Consider the following 23,082-nt stretch of genomic DNA (forward strand, 5'->3'; position numbering starts at 1 on the left):
AAAAAAAAAAAGGTAAATGGCCTGTACTTGTATAGCGCTTTTCTAGTCCCTAAGGACCCCAAAGCGCTTTACACATCCAGTCATCCACCCATTCACACACTGGTGACGGCAAGCTACATCGTAGCCACAGCCACCCTGGGGCGCACTGACAGAGGCGAGGCTGCCGGACACTGGTGCCACCGGGCCCTCTGACCACCACCAGTAGGCAACGGGTGAAGTGTCTTGCCCAAGGACACAACGACCGAGACTGTCCGAGCCGGGGCTCGAACCGGCAACCTTCCGATTACAAGGCGAACTCCCAACTCTTGAGCCACGATCGCCCCTAATAAGTCATCAGCCCACCATGCAAACGTCCGATGGCTAGTCCAGCTATGTTAACTTGTTAATCTTTCGCCGAAAAAATGTTTTCTGCGGTGCCGTCTTTCGTGCTTGGCTCTCCTACCTTTGCTAACATGATGCGCATATTGCAGAAGCCGGTGCTGCATTCAGTTACCCTCGGATATCTGAGCTTAACTGTGAAACCATAATCGTACATTTGATAATTCATTAAATTTTATTGTTTTAGCTTCGGGGTGGCACCTGGGGTGGCCAGTCTGGTTGGGGGGGTGGCCTGTGCCCCCCCAGGCCACCCCGCTGGACACGCCACTGTGCACGATGAAGGCCAAAATTGGGCCAATCACCAAATCGGTCGCACGACTCAAAAATCATCTCAAAATGGGCCAGAATTAAGCCCAGTAAGCCCAGCATTAGAGCAGCAATGTTTGTTCCCCTCAGAGAAAGAAAAATAGGCTGCAAAAGTACAGGGAGGAATGGGAAAAGGAAAACACCTGGCTGGGAAAGTGCACGATAACACCTATAAAGCGCACTGCACTGTGTGCCGGCGCACTTTTTCCATAGTCATGCTTCTAGTGGTGGGCACATGAAGAACATGAGGGGCGTGAAAGCTCGGGGAACCCTTAACCAATTTTTTGTCCACCAGGCACAAACTCCGAAGCACATACAAACTCCAAAACACGTAAAAACTCAGAAGCACATAAAAACTCAAAACAGTACAATGACAACAGAAGTGCTCCAGGATGCTAGGGGCAGTGTTGAGCTTTTGTTACCTAGTGGCTACACAAGCCAGCAAGTACCAACGACCGGATCTGGTAATAACAGGTAAATAAACTTTTTTGTTTTTTATTATTTGACTATATGTGAATGCTTGTGTATAAATACACAAACAATACACATATGCTTTCATGCTTTCAATTGTGTAATTTAAGTCATCTAGGTAGCTCTGCTTTGGAAGTTTGGAAGTTCAGTTCATGCTAGAAATGTGTTTTGGAGTTTGTACGTGTTTTGTCTCTAGGGGCCACCGCATATATTTATATATAAACATATATAAATATAGCTGGATAAACCCCCATAATACAAAGTAACACAGTACGACATGAAAAACAGTACAACGTAATGGAACACAGGCAAACTAAGGTAATGAGTGAAGTGGAAACAAACAAAAAAAAAACCCCAGAAATTAAAAGTCCAAAAACACAAACACAGGGTCATAGGACGTGACAAGTCTACGTGTACAGTAACTTGTTTATCATAAAAACCATATGGGGCAGGGATAGCTCAGTAGGTAAAGTGGTCGCCCCATGATCGGAAGGTCGGCGGTTCGAATCCACTTAACGGCTACCCTGAGGTACCCCTGAGCAAGGTACCGTCCCTACACACTGCTCCCCAGGCGCCTGCTTAGTGGGCTGCCCACTGCTTCACAGAGTGAATGGGTCAAATGCAGAGAAAAACAAGTAATTTCCCCATGGGGATCAATAAAGTATCCATTATTATTATTATTACTGATTAACGTAAATATTTTTTTAAGATTTCTAAAATCCTATGTTTGTTATGTGATCTAAAATCTTACTTATAGCCACTTATAGCAACTAATAATATAATCACTTATTTGTCAGTATTGCCATTCATATATTTTAAGTTTGATGCTTTGTATATACCAGTGTCCTACATTTTGTTTCTGAACAGAGCCCATCAGTGACTTAACACTGCTAATCTGTAACAGTGAAAAAATGAAAGAAAATCTGTATGCCCATGCTAGGAGCAGAGAAAATGCAATTCAATACGGCAAGTAATTCAGTATTTAGCTCAAATCAAGACTTTTTCATAAGAGAAACTGTAGAAATGAAATGTGTGTCTCTGGTTCTACCATGATGTATACAGTGACAACAGAAATCCAATAAAGCTGTAAAGCTCCATTAAGCAAAGTTTAGCATTCATTTAAAAAAATGAAATGTACGGATCCTAACACTCAACACTGAACTCAAAACCTTATAAAGATCTCTAAATTCATTGTTCTGACTTATAAGTCCAGCGTGTTAAATCCTAGTCCTTAGCAACTAGCAACTGTTGGCTAATACTCAAGTCCTGTTCCTTACATATAGTTTAAAACATTTTCAAGGCCCATATCCTCATTGGGATTTCTTTGTTCCAATTAGCCACAATCTAAACAAACAATAGGAGTGAAATTTTCCTTCAGTCTTCTATAACTAGATAGCAGAGGTGGTAAACGTACAGAAACGTAGTAGAAGTATGGATATACGAGTGTTAAAAATTACTACAGTAAACGTTGAAATACTCAGTTCAATTCAATTATATTTATACAGTGCTAAATCACAACAACAGTCACCTCAAAGCGCTTTATATTGTAAGGTAGACCCAACAATAATATATACCAGGGGTCAGCAACCTTTAACACTGAAAGAGCCATTTGGGCCTGGTTTCCACGCAAAAGAAAACACTGGGAGCCGCAAATACTTTTTGACATCTAAAATGAAGATAACACTGTATATATTGTTTTTTACCTTTATGCTTTGTTTGAACAACTAACGTGTGTTGCTTATGAAATCCATGAAGTGCTACAGAGAAAATTAACATTTTATTTATGTAATTAACACATTTTGAACTCTTTAAGAAATATAACGAAAGGAAAGACACCAACATGAATTAAAATGATCCATGTAGCAAACAAAAACTGTATATGTATATATATATACATATATATATATACATATACACACACACGTGTATATGTATATATATATATATATTTTTTTTTTTTTTTACACATGCATATATATATATATATATATATATATATATATATATATATATATATATATATATATATATATATATATATATATATAATACACACAAGCCTAAGCAGATGTTCATTGGAGGTCTTATGATTATTGGGTTTTTCTCTGTATGTATTATTGTAGCATCTACCTTACTATATAAGGCACCTCGAGCTGACTGTTGTTGTGATTTCATGCTCTATGAATAAAATTGAATTGAATTGAGGTGAATTGAACTGAGTGAGTAGATCTGAGCAGATTTACAACATTAGGAAATTGCTGCGGTACTTTGTGCGAGACATATGATAAGAGAAACATTTAAATAAAAATAAAAAGTGCTAAGCAGGTTGATATATACATGAATGCAGGTGATGATCAGTGCAAAAATGGAACAGGTACAGAGAACACAATACAGGGTCATGTGTTTGAGCAAGTGGTGGGAACAGTCTTATGGTTATTGTTCATGAGTCCAACAGCAGAGGGGAAGAGACTCTTCGTATGGCAGGCAGGAGTTGGACCCAAAATGCAGGCACTCAGGCACGAGGTTTAAACACAAAGAACTCAGGGTACACAGGGTTTAAATACACTGGGAAGTAACGAGGGGAATGAGACACAGAAGGAGGGCACAGCTGGGAGAAATCAGGACTGACGAGACAAGCAAAGCAGGACGCATTCACATAAGACACGGACCTACAAAGTAAAACGGAAGTATCAAACACAGACGCGAACTTGACACGGTGGAGACAGCAACTAAAAAACACAGAGACATAAACCATAAGGCAGAGGACTCTAAGAACCGAAAGACACAGAGGGAAACTCAAACATGCAGACACAGACTTACACAGAACAGAGGGGACACAGAGAAACATGAAGGGCAAGGGATCGAAACTAGAAACCATAGAATAACTCACACAAGTACAATAATACAAAAATCACAAAGAACTAAACATGCTGGGTCAGGATACCCAGGACCCTGACAGCCTCAGGACATACATCCTCTGCTGGGCCTTCTTTATGACGGAGGGAATGGTGGGCTCCCACTTGAGGTCCTGGGTGATGATGGTACCCACAAAGCAGAATGTGTCCATAGTGGTGATGAGGGTGTCAGTCAGGATGATGGGGAGGAGTCGGGATGTTTGCTTCCTGAAGTCCACAATAATCTCCACTGTCTTCTCGGCATTCAGCACCAGGTTGTTGCGGCCTCACCAGGACACCCGAGTTCAGCCTCCATCCTGTAGGCAGACTCATCCCCGTCCGAGATGAGTCTGATAACTGTGGTGTCATCTGCAAACTTAATTATCTTGACAGGCTGGTGGTTGGAGGTGCACTAGTTGGTCTACAGGGAGAAAAGCAGAGGAGAAAGAACACAGCTCTGAGGGGAGCCGGTGCTGATTGTCTGGGAATCCGGGACATTCTTCCCCAGCCTCACATGTTGCTTCCTGTCTGTCAGGAAGTCAGTGATCCACCGGCAGATGGGATCAGGCATATTCCCTCGGAGAAGGTCTGGAATGATGGTGTTGAAGGCAGAAGCATCATCTGCAGACCTGTTTGCTCTGTATGCAAACTGCAGAGGGTCCAGGAGGGGGGCCTTGAGTGTCTTGAGATAGGAGAGAACCAGGCGCTCAAAAGACTTTATGACCAGAGCCACAGGTCTGTAGTCATTTAGACCAGTGATCCTTGGCTTCTTGGGGACAGGGACTATGGTGGAGGACTTGAAGCAGGCAGGCACATGACATGTCTGCAGTGAGGATTTGAAAATGCCAGAAAACACTGGGGGCAGCTCGTTTGCACAGTGTCTGAGAGTGGCAGGAGACACACCATCTGGGCTGGGAGCTTTACGAGCATTCAGGCTCTTAAACTGTTTCCTCACAGATACAGACAGACAACCTGTTGATGGCTAACCAACCGGACATAGTAGTGGTGGACAAGCAGAGGAAGACAGCCATAGTGATAGATGAACCACATCCAAGATCTCTTTCCAGAACAGCGCAGTCCTAGGAACAGCAGCAATACTGCGTAGGACTCTCAAGCTCCCAAGCCTCTGATATATATGTGTGAGTGTGTGAACAAACAACATGCTTTGGTTAGCATCATGGATGTTATTTCAGTACAGATATTATGTGAGTATGGCCAGTAGAAAGAACAGAACAGATATCTGCTTGTCTGTCTGTATTGGCATACAGTGCTTCAACAGCACCTAGCATAGGAGAAAAATTGGAACAGTCTGTGACCAGGGTGTGATGGGTCTGCACTGTTGTCTTGTCGTTTCCTGACTTCAGATTTCTACAAATCCTGAATCGAGAGCAAGTACTAATGATGTTTTTTCTGCAAACCTATCTGGGCTTTTGAGAGTATTCAGGTCCATGTTGTTTTGACTGCATCACAGGACCAGTGCTTCAACTCCACATCTGTATTTAGATTCATCACAATACTTAATGAATCTGCATCCAGGATTACTATTTCATTTTGTTTTCTGTTCTGATTCTGGTTGTGATCCCTAGCCAGTGCATTGCTTGCAGATATATTTATATGCTCACACGCTCACCTCGCAGTTGTCTCTGAGGTTAATGGTAGGGCAACCAGGGCCCTGGATTTTAACCTGAGAACCCTGTGGCATTCACATCTGAGTTTGAGGAACCCACACAGTGTCGACCCTTGCAGATGGAGTTGCAGCCTCTGCCTGACTTAAAATACCTGGTGTGAAGACAATATGAATCACCCACTGTTTTGCACAGATGGTCCTCTCTATGTAGGAGAGGTTTGCTAACATGCACGACCAAGAACATTTCTCAGCCTGTCTCAGCAAAGCCACCTGCGGCAGCAGGAACTGCAAGGTTATAGATGGCTTTCTAACTAATGCTGAACTGCCAGTTAACCCTTCAGATATGTTGGCCCAGTAGGAGGCCAACTATTGCAGCAGACTTGGAAGACTTGACAGAGGAGATGCAAAGTAGCCTGTCCAGATGCACTAGGGGCTCAAGAAGGGTCAGGTCCAGGGGGGCCTAGGATCTCCCTTCTTCTGCAAGGTATCAACTGGGTTGTGGCAGTTGACTCACCCCCTCTTCCACTCACTCAGAGCAGTTCATGTGCCAGGGCCCTTGCATGTGGTGGCAGACATGTTGAGAGGGGGCCTGAGTCCTCGAGAGTGGAGACTCTGTCCTCAGGTAGTCACTTTGGAAGGGCAGAGGTCAGCCTTTTTTCATCCAGGGAGTTGACACACTGCCATCTATTCTTCTCCCTGCAGAAAAACAATGTTCCACTCAGGTGGGACAGAGTTCTCAGTTCCAAAGAGCCCCTTCAAGAGCAGAGGGACCCCCATTCTAACCCTGCATTCTGTCAAAGACTCTATCTGACTTCAACTTATCTCAGTTTATGGAGCTACAGTCACTTCCCACTGGTGGACCAGGAGGTAGCTCACTGCCAGGATGCAGTATGCTCTGTCTGGGTTTTCACAGTGTATATCACATGCACTCAGACCATTAGGACAGGGGTGGCTGTAGCTCAGATGGCAGAGCAGGTCATCCACTAATTGGAATGTTGGTGGTTTAACCCCTGACTGTTTTTTTGTCTGGTAAATACTAACCCCAAGTTGCGTCACAATGCATTAATCAGAGTATGAATGTTAGCTAGAAAGCACTTAACCCTTTAGAGCCGGTCGGAGCGGGCATGCTCTGTTTTGCGTAACTATTTTTAAATCCCGGTAGCTCTGCAGCCACGTAAGCTAGCGCAATAATTTTTTTTGCATATGAAACCGGAGGAGTTGTACTTACATCTTATGCCATCAGCTTGTCCTAGGTCACAGTTTCCTTCCACATATAGCTTTGCAAAAACAGCATAAAAAGCACTTGCAGCAACAAAAACATAATATTCCAGAAACACGCTTTGCCGATCCGATCAGCTGTTCATAACACTTCCTACGTTGGAATAGACGTCAGCGCGAACTTTTGCATGTCCGCCATTACCTGCCCATAACGGGAGGTGATGTAATTTTCGCGGAAATGTAGTTTTTTTTACCATCAGGGCCTCAGGGCCTATACTGGTGTTTTTAAAAGTTATCTTTGACTTTATGACTTTCTGTGTCTTTTCTGGGAAGCTTAGGACTCATATTGCACTGCTGGAAATAGTTTATTTTGATGCATATGCTGCTTTTTTGCAAATTTGCAGTATAATATTTATTTTCGTTTTTCCTGCAGTATATAAAAATTGGTGTATTTCAAAAATAAAACTATGAAGACACTCAAAATAAATTTCCTGTGGTAGGAAACTATTTTGTGCAACTTTTTTGTATTTACAGTTTTGAGGGATAAGCCTCTCAAATTTCTCTAACTAGAAATATAGGTTAAAAAAGCAAAAATGATTTTAAATTTTTTTGTAGTTTATTGCACTTTTTTGCAATTTATGTAATTACTATGCACTTAATGAATACATATTATTAAAATCTGGGCTATAATTGTTGTATTGATGTATAGCAACTTGAAATGCTCCCAAAAATGGCACCACACCATGTAAAAATATAATATAAGCTCTGGCGGACTTGGTTCTGTGGTAGGTCTTAAAGGGTTAAGCACAGAAAAAGTACTTGTCTGAATCGATGAGTGAACGTGTTATATGTAACTTTAAAATACTGAACCGGGTGGTCCTCAGCTTACAGATTACAAGGACACTGAATTAGCCGGAGCACTATCAGCCGCTGCCTGCTTGTGGCACCCCCAGAAGTATGAAGTCATATGTATCCATCAAGAAACCATCATTTCTAACACTTTTAGTATTTTAGATTTAAATTATTTTATTTACATTACTTTTATCTGTCATCTGCTCAAATCATATTAATTATTGTCCAATATCATCCTCTTTAACAGGCAGTTGTCTCCAGAAGATTTGGCACAGGTTCCAGCTAACTCTACCTCCAACATTTTGAATCGTCTGATGGTCAGTTATGACCCAAGAATAAGACCTAACTTTCAAGGTAAAGTTCCAGTGTATACAACCACCATGCAGAATTACATTTGTCTTTTCATCAAGTCAAAACACATTTCCCAAAATACATGCAAAGTCTGCACTCATGACTTTTGTTTAAAGACAGACTTTGGTTTAATATGTTGAACACTGACATTCCTGACATAAAACACATGCATAATACATACCATAAATCTTTTCAACATTCTATTGCAGATGTGCATGGTGACATTGGTCAAATCCTATCAATCCCACCTGTTAATGATAGCTCCTCTATTGATTGTGGCACGATTGTATAAGCCTCTATTATAGTAAATTTGAATCATGCTTTTCCTTCCATATATGAAAAGTGTAGGGATTTCAAACAGTTTGTCAGTACAGACAGTGTCCCATTGTTTAATACCATATATTGATTATAAAATGATTATTAAATGGGATACCTTTAGCTAAAGGACCCCATTTTTCAAACAGGTATCATGAAAAGAAAGCTGAATGCAGACTGGACAGAATCTGGAAAGTATGTTAAATATATGATAAGTAACACATACAAATCTATCGTTATAAATCTCTTTATGAAAGTTCAGGTAAATACTTTACATTTTTTGACTCTCTTATGTCTGATAACTACCATTAGTGTGATTTATGTCTTATGATATGCCATAAAATAATCATGAATTTGAGTGAATTTTGTTTGTATATATTCTTCATTTATTTATTCACTGATATGACACATTGAGATTTAAAACTATTTTTTGAAGAGAAACGTGAGCAAGAGGGCAGCAGAGGTTACAACAGATTATAGCACCTAACAACATAACAAGTAAAAAACACAAATCCTAGCTTTCAAAATACAGGGTGGGCCATTTATATGGATACACCGTAATAACATGGGAATGGTTGGTGATATTAAAGTCCTGTTTGTGGCACATTAGTATATGTGAGGGGGCAAACTCCTCAAGATGGGTGGTGACCATGGTGGCCATTTAGAAGTCGGCCATCTTGGATACAACTTTTGTTTTCTCAATAGGAACAGGGCCATGTGACACATCATAGTTATTGGTAATGTCACAAGAAAAACAATGGTGTGCTTGTTTTCAACGTAACTTTATTCTTTCATGAGTTATTTACAAGTTTCTGACCACTTATAAAATGTGTTCAATGTGCTGCCCATTGTGTTGGATTGTCAATGCAACCCTCTTCTCCCACTCTTCACACACTGATAGCAACACCGCAGGAGAAATGCCAGCACAGGCACCCAATATCCGTAGTTTCAGGTGCTGCACATCTCGTATCTTCACACCATAGACAATTGCCTTCAGATGACCCCAAAGATAAAAGTCTAAGGGAGTCAGATCGGGAGACCTTGGGGGCTTTTCAACTGGCCCACGACGACCAATCCACTTTCCAGGAAACTGTTCATCTAGGAATGCTCGGACCTGGCACCCATAATGTGGTGGTGCACCATCTTGCTGGAAAAACTCAGGGAACGTGCCAGCTTCAGTGCATAAAGAGGGAAACACATCATCATGTAGCAATTTCAAATATCCAGTGGCCTTGAGGTTTCCATTGATGAAGAATGGACCCACTATCGTTGTACCCCATATACCACACCAAACCATCACTTTTGTTGTTCCAACAGTCTTGGAGGATCCATCCAATGTGGGTTAGTATCAGACCAATAGCGGTGGTTTTGTTTGTTAACTTCACCATTTACATAAAAGTTTGTCTCATCACTGAACAAAATCTTCTGCGTGATCTGAGGGTCCTGTTCCAATTTTTGATTTACCCATTCTGCAGATTCTGTGCGCCGATCTGGTTTGTAAGGGTGCCATTTGTGAGTAGCCAATATCCGCCGAAACGATGTTTGACTAATGCCACTCTCCAGTGACATGCGGCGAGTGCTACGCTGTGGGCTCTTGCTGAATGAAGCTAGGACAGCCACTGATGTTTCTTCATTAGTGACATTTTTCTTGCGTCCACATTTTGGCAAATCCAACACTGAACCAGTTTCACGAAACTTAGCAAGCAGTTTGCTAACTGTAGCATGGGAGATGGGTGGTCTCGTAGGGTGTCTTGCATTGAAATCTGCTGCAATGACCCGGTTACTGCGTTCACCAGATATCAACACAATTTAGATTCGCTCCTCATGTGTTAACCTCTTCAACATGTCAATGGCTGTGAACAAAGAGAAACTTGTAAATAACTCATGAAAGAATAAAGTTAAGTTGAAACCAAGCACACCATTGTTTTTCTTGTGCCATTACCAATAAGTTTGATGTGTCACATGGCCCTCTTCCTATTGAAAAAACAAAAGTTGTATCGAAGATGGCCGACTTCTAAATGGCCACCATGGTCACCACCAGAGATGGGCAGTAACGCGTTACTTGTAACGCGTTACTGTAATCTGATTACTTTTTTCAAGTAACGAGTAAAGTAAGGGATTACTATTGCAAAAACGGTAATTAGATTACCGTTACTTTCCCGTAGGAACGCTGCGTTACTGCGTTACTAAAACCGTGATTCTTTGCGAGAATGTCTCACAACAGTGATGTAAGCGAGTGCGCCGTTAGTGACAACAGCTGTGTGCAGATCAACAATGGATCACATATCGATTGTGGGAGAGAGTATGAGCATGCAGCGTTTAAAGCGTGGAAGTACTGACCTTACTTTGAGTTTGATTCCATAAAAAGTGACAAAAACATTAGCGTCCATCGTGCGTGGGATGAAAACTTCTTTTTACAGCGAAAAAAAAACCCCTAAACTTCCAAGCAAGCACCGAGTGCGCAACGACGTAATGGGAAATTCACAGAGAAACTCGCGGATTCTTCAACTGACCGCGGCACACCTGCACCAGGGTAAACCTCCGCCTACCGCAGTCCTGCTTTACAGGTGAAAATAGAGCAACAGGACCACTGAGTCTTTGACTTTATTTATTTTCTGCTGTGTTTTACTTGCATCTATTTGAAAGAGTGAGTGTAAACACAAAAAATATTTTATTTTATGTGCTGGAATGTGTAGAAAATAGGTTTAAATGTTAAACTAATTTATTCAAGTCAGAGAATGTTGCATATAATTAAATTTTTGCTTGATGCATAAAGTTAAAAGATTAAAACTGATAAAACAAGTTTTAAAAAGAGACTTTTCCATTTGATTACATTTTGTATGATGGATTATGTAGAAAAAGTAGAATTGGGCTGAAAGATCTATCGCTTTATCACCTATTCAGGTTGTAAATCGTGTTTTTAAAAAGTAACTAAGTAACTAAGTAATTAATTACTTTTGAAAATAAGTAATCAGTAAAGTAACGGGATTACTTTTTGGGGGAAGTAATAAGTAATTAGTTACTGATTACTTTTTTCAAGTAACTTGACCAACACTGGTCACCACCCATCTTGAGGAGTTTGCCCCCTCACATATACTAATGTGCCACAAACAGGACTTTAATATCACCAACCATTCCCATGTTATTACCGTGTATCCATATAAATGGCCCACCCTGTATATTAAAAAACAAAGCAGAAAAAAAGTTGGATATGAAATTTACCATTGAACTTAAATTGTTATGATGTCCAACAGTTCTGTGAAAAAAAGTTTTACTTTAATTTATAGGAAAAAGTCAATTTTTTTCCAGTCCATTTTTTTAAAATTATTATTTTATTTTATTCATTTTTTTCTTTATCTTTTTATGTTCTGTTTTGTTGATACTTTCTATCTCCCCTGTATAATGTTTAAAAAAACCATAAAAATAAAGTATCAAAAAAAGAAAAAAGTTCAACACTTTCAACTATTCATAGTGCAAACATCTTTCAGCTTTTTCCTATAGGGGTCACCACTGCAGATCATCTTGCATTTTATCCTATCTCTGCATCTTCCTCTGTCACATCAGCCCTCTGTATGTATCCATGAGCCTCCTCTGAGGTCTCTTTCTTTTGTTCCTTCCTTCCATCCACTATCTCTTCTCTGTACATGCCCAAACCATGTCAGCCTTGTCTTGATGCATGCTCAATCAGGCAAGTAAATCCCAAAAAGTTGATTCTGTTCACATGGGCATGGATTTTTCAGTGGGAGAAACGTTTCATCATTCATCCAACTGACTTCTTCAATCTCAGCTGACTGCAGGTTTCCAACCTTATAAACAGTACATTTGCACAATGACTGAAACTACCACCACTGGCAAACAATGGGCTTTGAGGTCAGTTTCTTCATTAATATGGAAATTGTCATGACCATTGATCAAAGACCACTGATCAATGGCCATGAGTACCATTCACAGAGAGTTGGGGAATGGCTGCAATCACAGCATTGTGAGATGGTGACAGATGTACCCTTTGACCCCCTCCTCGATTCAGAGATGGTGTAGCCACATTGCCACAGGTGTATAAAATCAACCACCAAACACCATTACTAGCAATAAGGAATGCATTTTCAGAGTGGGAGAAAATGAAATAGTGGCTAAAAAGAAAATCCTTGCTCGAGTGACAGCTTTCCTATCAGGCACTGTAATTCAAGCACTCACTGAAAAGGGGTGGGGGTAGGGAGAGCGAATGTCCTGTCACTGCTATGAGTAAGTCTACCCTTTGAAAGCCACTACTGATAAAGACACGAGCCAGTGAAGAATGCAGGATATGACTTTAACATTAGCAGCTCTGTTCGTGCAAGCAAATCATTAAATAGGGCCAGAAAAGGAGGGAGGCTAAAGACAAGCTTTGAAAGATGGATACAGAAAAGAAGAGATGCTATCAAACTACTTATACTTAAAGTACTCTAGAATATGTGTATGCATTGCTAGCTGTTCAACAGTATTTACAGCCTGGCAATTTCTGCTCTAGTTATCTAGATATGACATTGCTCACGAGATTGTTTTACTGTTTTTTTGGCAGTAAAATATTATACTGATAATGGATAGAGTTGGGCAGGTCAGTGGGAGGAATATACATGTTTCTTGCTGAGTTGTGTCTTTTGGTAGACAGCATGTAGAAAATGTTTTTTGTGATCTGGGTGGGGTGGGCAAGACAGTGAAACATAAGCAAAGAGAAGGAAGGCTTTAGCTGTTTTATAACTAGTTTCATAACTTCCTTGATCTTCTGTTGAATAAAGTCATATGTCAATATGGCACCGTCAGTGGAGGAAGAAAAGGTTATTGTCTTTCAGTCCAATCAGCATTCTCTACACACCAACAACATCTTGACAAGTATCATCTTATGCAAATTTTATATAGATTTTTCAATCTAAATTTCATTAAATGTAAAGAAAGACTTTTGCCATGAAGATGAATTTCAAAGTCTTCAAAAGAAAAATCCCAAAACACAGCTTGCTCTGTCATTTTGATGTCGCCTGTCATCATTTACACAACACTAATACAATGATTAAGGCCAACTGAACAATCACAATTCTTCTATTGATATGCATCAAAACATCCCACCTTAAAAGTTGCTTCTGAGTGAATGCATACTTACTGAAATGTAAATTTTCTGCGGAGGAGTTCACATGGTCACAAAAAACAGGCAGTTGTGTTTGCATGGATCCTCATACTAATCGTCTTATGATGATAATTTACGTCACTGGAACTCAAGCGGACCTTAGTGGAGACAGAAAGTATAATCCCTAATTTAGTCTGACAGCAGGATGATATATTGAGATGATATAATACTATAAGACTTTTGAGTCCTCATTAATACAAGCGCTATATAGTAAGGAATCACAATAATTCAGTAAGAAACAAATGCATGAACTAATTTGTCAGCATCACGGAGTCAGGATATTTCTAAATTTAGTGATGATTAAGTGAAAGAAGGCAGTCAGGGCCATTTGTTTAACATGGTCCCATCAATGTTTCTTATGGCAGTCAAAGTCTATAGAGTGATTTCTAAATAATAACATAAAACACCACAGAATTCTTGCTTCTGATGGAAAGATCAGTAGGATTATTTTTGTTGTGTTGTTTCTTCCATTAAATTTTACTTGGTTTTTTGATATTTTAGATTGAACAGTATGAGTCAAATCAAGTAAAATAGTGTGGGTTTTTTTTTTAATTTATTTATTTATTTATCTATCAATGGGACAGTGGTGACCAGAGATGGGTAATCCGATTACTTTTTTCAAGTAAGGGATTATCATTGCAAAAAAGGTAATTAGATTACTGTTACTTTCCCGTAAGCACGCTGCGTTACTGCGTTACTAAAACCGTGATTTTTTTGCGAGAGTGTCTCATGTCAATGAGGTAAGCGAGTGCAACGTTCGTGGCAACAGCTGTGTGCAGATCAAAAATGGATAATATAACAAGAGCGGGAGAGAGTATGAGTGTGCAACATTTAAAGTGTGGAAGTACTGACCTTACTTTGAGTTTGATTCCGTAAAAAGTGACAAAAACATTAGCGTCCGCTGCTCACTGCGTGGGAAGAAAACTTCTTTTTACAGCGAAAAAAACCCCTAAACTTCCAAGCAAGCACCAAATACGCTGCCACTGGAATGTGAAATTCACAGAGAAACTGCCGTATCATTCCACTGACCGCTGCGGCCTCCGCCTGCTCCACTCCTGCTATACAGGTGAAAATAGAGCAACAGGACCGCTCAGTCTTTGATTTTATTTATTTTACTTGCATCTATTTGAAAGAGTGAGGGTAAACACAAAAAATGATTTTATTTTATATGCTGGAATATGCAGAAAATAGGTTTAAATGTTAAACAAATTTCTTCCAGTCAGAGAATGTTGCTTATAATGTTTGCTTGATGCATAAAGTTAAAAGATTAAAACTAATAAAACAAGTTTTAAAATGAGATATTTTTATTTGATTACATTTTATATGAAGGATTATGCAGAAAAAGTAGAATTGGGCTGAAAGATCTATTGCTTTATCACCTATTTAGGGTGTCAATCATGTTTTAAAAAGTAACTAATTACTTTTGAAAATAAGTAATCAGTAAAGTAATGGGATTATTTTTTGGGGGAGGTAATCAGTAATTAGTTACTGATTACTCTTTTCAAGTAACTTGACCAACACTGGTGGTGACAGAGTTAATGGGAGGGAGCCTTGTTCAACATACACTTAAAAACCAGCCACAGGTTGCTCTGGAATGTTTTGCTCTGTTTCTTTAGTGGAAATGGTTAATCAGAATAACAGTGAGTTACTAAAGATTTGCAGATTAGGTTTTTGCAGGGATATTATTTGTGGTCTAATAACTGATGGGCTGACATATGCCAACTAATGCAATAATACTAAAAGTGATCATTATAACACTATAGTACTAAGTACTACATATACCTCTCACGTATTACTTACTGCACAGGGAGATGGGTGTTTTCAAACACAATTTTTAGTGAAAAAGTTTATTGGTTTATAATACAAATAGTTTTATATGAGTACATTAGTATGCACAAGTGTACATGTCCATCATAATTGCTATTGTTAAGTCTGCCAATTTCATTAAATACATGTGGGTTGTGTTTTGTTTGCTTCTCCCCCTGAGAATGATAACCTAATTTTTATCTTTTAAGTTAAAGAGGTAAAAGTGTGACTGAGATTGTGCAAGAGATTAGTACAAATTGCATGAACAAATAATACACACACACACACACACACACACACACACACATATATATATATATATATATATATATATATATATATACATACATACATACATGCATACATACTAGGGCTGCACGATTAATCGTTAGAAAATCGCGATCTCGATTCATACTTATGTGCGATCTCATTTCCAAATGACAACGATTAAAAAAAAAAAAAAAAAGACGACGACGACGATTGTACCGCATTTTGATCCGGGACGTACTCTGCATGAAAACAAGCGCTCACTCTTCCTGCTCAACAAATGACAAGGACGGAGCCTTATACCACGTGACACAGAAGCTGTGCCGTGTGATGCTAAAATTAGCAGGAAAAAACAACGGAGAGCACGTCAGGGATGACGAGAAAGTGACAGGAGAAAATCCGTCCCGGTCAACCACCCAAACATCAATAACGGGAACCTTATACAGCGCTTCCCTATACCCGTCGAACTCCCGCAGGCACAAAGAAATTACGGAGGCTATCACTTATCATCTGACCAACGATATGGCTCCCATCAACACTGTGCAAAACGAGGGATTTAGGAAAATGATCAACACCCTAGACAACACCTCAGAGTCCTCTTCTTCTTGAGGACTCTGAGGAAGAACCACCTGTCCTCAGACATCCTGGTGAACTTCTATCGTTGCACCATCGAGAGCATCCTGACCAACTGTATAACAGTCTGGTACGGGAACTGCTCTGCCTCGGACCGGAAGGCGTTGCAGAGGGTCGTGAAAACTGCCCAGCGCATCGCCGGAGCACCACTTCATGCCATAAAAGACATCTACAGGAAGCGGTGTCTGAAAAGGGCTGGGAAAATCATCAAAGACACCAGTCACCCATCACATGGACTCTTCACCCTCCTGCCCTCTGGGAGGCGCTACAGGAGCCTCCGGACTAAGACCACCAGGTACCGGAACAGCTTCTTCCCCACAGCTGTCAGACTCCTGAACTCTGCCTCCTGACATCTGACCCACGTTAACACATGGACTGGACATACACACACCCACAATGGACAACTGTACCCTCAAACACACAATAATAATATGGACTGAACCACCACTCACAACCACTAGCACTTTATATAGCCTCTGTAGGAATTATATCTCACTTATCTTAACTGCACTACTGTATAGCTCTGTGTAAATAATCATTCTGTACATTCGATAATTTTTAACCCTACAACTGTTTACAACTTGCATAGTTCCCATTTCTGTATAGCTGTATATCCCAAATTCTGTAAAGTTATTTATTTCATATTCTGTATAGTTTTTCATATTTATATCCTGTTCATAGCCTGTACATAGCTTGTACTCACTACAGCCTGTACATACTTATAGTTATAAAATATTCACAACATACTTCATACCGTGTACATTATAACATACCATAATAGACCCATTTCTGTAATATATTTACATATCTATATTATTGCTAATATATATTGTAATATATCTATATCACTAAAGCACTTCTGGATGGATGCAAACTGCATTTCGTTGCCCTGTACCTGCAATGACAATAAAGATGAATTCTATTCTATTCTATTCTAAACGCTACACAGTGCCGTCCCGCAACTATTTTTCTATTGTTGCACTACCTGCTCTATACACGCAGTGTCGAGCAACGGTGGAGACGGAATTTCAAGCAGTACAACATTTTGCGGCAACAACAAAATGTGAGACATTTGTTGTTTTTATGTTTATTTGTTGTTTTTATGTTCAGTCTCAACTGTTACGAAGTTGATGTGCAGTTAATAAGTGCAATAAATATTTATACTGGAAAAGAAAATCGTGAGAGAATCGTGATCTCAATTCTAAGCCAAAAAATCGTGATTCTCATTTTATGCAAAATCGTGCAGCCCTAATACATACATATATATACACAGACACTCATGCAGTGCAGAGAAATATTATAGAGAAATTATAGGTCACTTAAGACTTTATACACAATATAACAGTTTAAATAAATCTAGAGAATTAGTGAAAATATTAAGCTGCAACCTAACAGAAAAAATGAAGGACATGCTCATAAGTCTCATAATGCTAAATGAAAAAATTTGTTCTACCACTCTCAGAAACCAGATCCCAAACAACATCTGTTTGAGATACATGTGAAAGCTTGTGTACAAGAATATTATTTTTCTATGAATTGTATGCATTTATTGGATTGGATTGAAATGGCTACATGAAGAACTGTTTACTGGAAATAGTTTTGGTGTAGTTTAGCAGTATAAAATGTCTGAATTGTCAAACTGACTTCATTTATTTTTAAATTTTCATTTTTTAATGGGTGAAGAGGTTTACAATGAAAGCTTTCATATCAATGTGAAATTCAGTTCAGTTTTATTTATTTAGCACCAAATCAAAACAGTGGCCTCAATGGGCTTTATATTATAAGGCAAAGACTTCACAATAATACTGAGGCTTTTTTTTTTTTTTTTAAAGTGTCACCACAATTGAGTGAAAGGGGTGTGCTTGTAGTAGAAAATAGATAAGCCCAAAGGGAAGGAGGAGGGACTGTTAGCTGACAGCTGGCTGGGTATTTATTGCTGTGCTGTGTCTTCTTATTTCAAAAAAGGCTGAATCTTATGTAAAATTCCAGTGTAGGTGTACTGTTTGGTACCAATGCAAAAGACAAAAAAATCATTTTTTAAAGTTATAAAAATGCACAGTTTTTTTGTTTTGTTTTGTGTTTACCTGTGTTTGCATGATCACATGGGGTAACTTGCTGACCAGTAAAAGCATGTTTACTAATTTATTCAGTATGCACTCCCTTCTTTTAGAATCATCTTACTTTATATTGCTTTGTGTCCTTGTGTCTATATCTCAGGTATCCCAGTTGAGTCCAGAGTGAACATCTTCATTAACAGCTTTGGGTCTATCCAGGAGACGACTATGGTAATACAGCTACAAACAATGCATATTAGATTAATGGAATTTGGCTCAAACTACTAAATGTTGGAGAGATGCAGATAAGATAAAGATGCAGATTGTATATTTTTACAAATACGCATTGCATTAATGATAGTCATTCACTGTATTCTGTTAAATGAATGAATCACCATAACTACATTAGTATTATTAATACTGAAGAATTGAGCAGACACTTGCTACATGTTACTGTTTTAGCCTGACTCAGGATACAGCTGTTTATTGGCGACATATGGAAAAAAATAGGATTGCACAAGTATGACCAGACTTAAGAAAAATAGCAGAATAAAAAAAAGAAAAGTTTCACAATATGTTTCATTTTAAATATTAGCCCTAACAAGTAGGAGTTGATGTAGTGCAAATTATTAATACAATATTTGTCTTTGCAGGACTACAGAGTAAATATATTTCTTCGACAAAGATGGAATGACCCTCGTCTACAGCTTCCTACAGATTATAAGAGTGAAGCACTAACTGTTGATCCCAAAATGTTCCAGTGTTTATGGAAACCAGATCTTTTCTTTGCAAATGAAAAAAATGCAAACTTTCATGATGTCACACAAGACAATATACTGCTCTTCATCTTCAGGAATGGAGACGTCCTGATCAGCATGAGGTGTGCTTTTAAATCTGTTTTAATCAATCTATGGGACCCATAATCCATTTTTTGCCTCATTCTTTTTAAACAATGAATACCTTTTAATATTCTGAAGAAAATAACTTCTGAATGGATTGCCATGAATTGGACAATCACTGTGATTATCCTGTCATGACTTATGTTTAAGAAATCACATTTTGGTCTCTTAAAAAAAGTGAGTGATTCTCATGAGCCTCAGCCATACATATTTAGCCCTACAAAAAGTTAACATGTTAGTATGGTGCATGAAAAGGTGGCTTGTAGTGTGTAAATCAAGAGGGTGCAAACACTTAAGGGGAGCAAGAAAGCTTTGTTTCTCTTGAAAGCTCTCATGAGTACCCGTTCGTTGTACACCCAAAGTGACCTGGAACAGTGTCATAGAAGTCATTAATATATGCAGAACTAATCAGTTGTCTGGAAAATAAAGTTATAATTTTCAGAAAAGCCCACTGACCTCAGTTTGTAGCAGAGTCTGCAGACTTTAGAGACAGTTTAAAGTTTTTGTCTTTCTCTGAGGGTCATGGAGAAATTATTGATTCATAGAAGTGACTTTAATCTTGTCTTTTTTTCAGTGACTCTAAGCTGTTTTTAGAAAAAATTGGTTAACTTTTAGGTATTATATGGTGATATATCAACAAAGAAAAGGCCTATGTGCTCAGGGAGCACATAAGCCTTTTCTTTGTTGAGCTTATATGAAATGTTAGGCAGACCTAGTTTTGAATTCTGTTTTTACATTGGTTCTTAACTTGCTCTTGCTTTCATAAAGAATAAGATGTAAAAAAAATTTATGTAAAAAATCAGAACCATTTCTATTTTGAGGGATTAGAACAGTAACAGTGGCACTGTTGTAGCATTAAATAATTCACATGCATCACTTTTAAGAACAGTGGTGGCAATATATGGTCTGGCATAGCCTATAAAATTGTCAAATGGTAGGTGACAAGTATTAGTAACTGACAGCTAGAGGCTTAAAATCAGAGGCATCTATCAATGTGACAGGTTTTTTGAATTTAAATTAGATCATGCAAAATATGAATATTTTATTTTTCTCACATTTGGGAAAAAGAGTGATTAGGCTTCATTGAATAGTATAGCACTACACACATGTTGTCAGCACACTGACAACATGTGTGTAACTGCAGGGTTATAGTATGTTTCTAATATAGGAGCACATGCTGTGGAGTATTGTCTCTGTCAGTGCGCCCCAGGGTGGCTGTGGCTACATTGTAGCTTGCCATCACCAGTGTGTGAATGTGTGTGTGAATGGGTGGATGACAGGTTGTGTAAAGCGCTTTGGGGTCCTTAGGGACTAGAAAAGCGCTATACAAATACAGGCCATTTACCATTTATTTAAATATAAATCACAGATGACAGGTCAGGGGGGAGATATCTTCACCCCCACCCGGGATTGAGTACAAAGCCCCAAGTGTGATGGAAGAAGGATCGTTGAGTGCGAGAGGAGCTCGCTACTGTAGCCGGTTACCAAGATTATGTGAGGTGCCCTCTGAAGGTCTACTAGATGATGTAAATGCAGCACTACTGACTATACCTACCGCCGCCATTACAGAGACTAACAAGTTGATCTACACTACGGCAGCAGTAATCAGTGAGATGCTTGGCTACAAGTTGAGCAGCCACAAGGAGCAGTACCCTCCATGGAGAAGATGACTAGAGGCTAAGATCAAGGTAGCATGGAGGGAAGTAAGCCAACTATCGGAGCTGCACAAATGGGCAGTGAAGAAGGTGCTTAAGAAGTACAGCAAGCTGTCCATATCTGAGGCCTTGGAAACTGTCAAGCAAAGACTCACAGCCTTGGTCAGCTGCTTGAAGAGGTACACTAGAGAGATAAGAGTTGGTCAGCAATAGGTCCTGACATGGTTCATGCCTACTGACTGAAGAAGCTGACTGCACTGCATGCGTGTCTTGCAGCATAAATGAACCAGCTGCTAGTAAATGAGAGACACCCAGAATGGCTAACTTAAGGCCAGACAGTTCTGATCCCCAGGGACCCCCAGGTCCCCTCCAGCTACGGACCAATAACCTGCCTCAGCACCATGTGGGGCCAGTCCCATCCACCCAGAACCCACAGAGGGTCAGGCACCAGGGACTGGTGAGTGTCAGTACCACGGTCCAGGATGAGACAATGCACATCCATGAGTACATCAGGAAGATGGCCCCAACCGACCGTGTGCTCAGTGAATACCTCAGGCAGCAGAAACCCGAGGAAGAGGAGGAACCATCATAAAAGAACAAGCCCCTGCACGGTATGTACCACCGGCAGATAGAGGAAGCGGCTGACATCCAGAAGTCCTACCGGTGACTGGATAAAGCTGGACTGAAAGACAGCATAGAGGCACTAATCATGGCAGCACAAAAACAAGCTCTGACCACAAGACCCATCTACCACACCAGGCAAGACCCCAAGTGCAAACTGTGTAAAGATGCCCCTGAGACAATCCAGCACATATGGTGCAAGATGCTGGCAGGCAGGGCATACATGGAACACCACAACCAAGTGGCCGGCATAGTATACAGAAACATCTGTGTCGACTATGACCTGGAAGTCCCGGGGTCAAAATGGGAGAGGTCAAGGGTGGTAGAGAATGACTGTGCTAAGATCCTGTGGGACTTCCAGATACAGACGGACAAAATGGGATGGCTATCCAACTAGTTATAGTAGTGGTGGACAAGCAGAGGAAGACGGCTGTAGTGATAGATGAAGTGATACCAAATGACAGCAACATCAGGAAGAAGAAACACGAGAAGCTGGAGAAATACCAAGGGCTCAGAGAAGAGCTCAACAAGATGTGGAGGATGAAGGTAACAGTAGTCCCAGTGGTAATTGCAGCACTCAATGACCCCCAAGCTAGGCGACTGGCTCCAGCAGATCCCAGGAATAAAATCTGAGATCTCTGTCCAGAAGAGTGGAGTCCGAGGAACAGCTAAGATACTGAGCAGGACCCTCAAGCTCCCAGGCATCTGGTAGAGGACCCGAGTTTGAAGGATGAATACTGTGAGAGAGGGGAATTTTTTACAAGCCACAAAATGTTTTAGCACTGATAAAAATCACAATGTAATTTCCTTTACAAAACGAATCTCTCCATAGAACATTTTTGTTCAAAAGTCAATTTTTGTATGTGTTTATTGATATTAATAGCTATTAATAAGCTATTAAGCTTTAATTTAATTTTAAGTTTTAAGTTTTAATTAAAACTCTAAGAACCTTTGTTTTTTTGTGAAATTTGTTTAGGCAGTATGGATGTTCGAACACGAAGTGGAGGGGAAAGAGGGGCAGAGCAACACATGAGGACATTTTTCTTCATACTTGAGAAAATTTCCACCTAACAACTTGTGTAAAATGTTATGTTTTATTTGTGTTATTATTAGATAACATATTAAATATTATTTTTCATAGAATTGTAATTTTGCTATCTCGCTCTACATATCTCTGGAATAAGTAAGAAAGAGTTTAGGATGTGTTGTTAACATAAAAAGCTGGTAAATTAACTTGTTTTTAAAAAAGGATTATACAGTAATAGGGCATTTTTTTCTTTGTCCTGTTGAGCCTGTTGTGTGTTTTCCGTTTACACATGCAGGCTGTCGGTGACACTGTCTTGTCCCTTGGATCTTACGCTTTTCCCAATGGACACACAGCTATGCAAGATGCAGCTGGAGAGTTGTGAGTATATTCCTGATCTAGCTGCTCTCTCCGCCCTTGTTATTTCTTGAGCTTCTCGCCTTCCTTCCAGCTGATGTTGCTGACACTTGTTATAGCTACATCTATGGCTGTCTTCCTCTGCTTGTCCACCATTACTCCTCGAGTTCATTAACCATCTGAAGTTTGTCTGTCT

At 39.7% G+C, this 23,082-nt stretch overlaps 1 protein-coding gene across 1 annotated transcript in view; it reads left to right on the forward strand.

Annotated features, from left to right (window-relative positions):
• Positions 1-23,082, forward strand: part of LOC308396052 (glycine receptor subunit beta-like) — a 77,201-nt gene that overhangs the window by 15,182 nt on the left and 38,937 nt on the right. The window contains exons 3-6 of the mRNA XM_080881114.1: positions 7,994-8,100; positions 18,494-18,561; positions 18,984-19,210; positions 22,828-22,910. Of these exons, the coding sequence (XP_080737240.1) occupies positions 7,994-8,100; positions 18,494-18,561; positions 18,984-19,210; positions 22,828-22,910 (485 nt within the window). The remainder of the gene's footprint in view (positions 1-7,993; positions 8,101-18,493; positions 18,562-18,983; positions 19,211-22,827; positions 22,911-23,082) is intronic.

Source organism: Rhamphochromis sp. 'chilingali' (genome assembly GCF_963969265.1).
Source record: "Rhamphochromis sp. 'chilingali' genome assembly, chromosome: 4".
Classification (NCBI taxonomy): Eukaryota; Metazoa; Chordata; class Actinopteri; order Cichliformes; family Cichlidae; genus Rhamphochromis; species Rhamphochromis sp. 'chilingali'.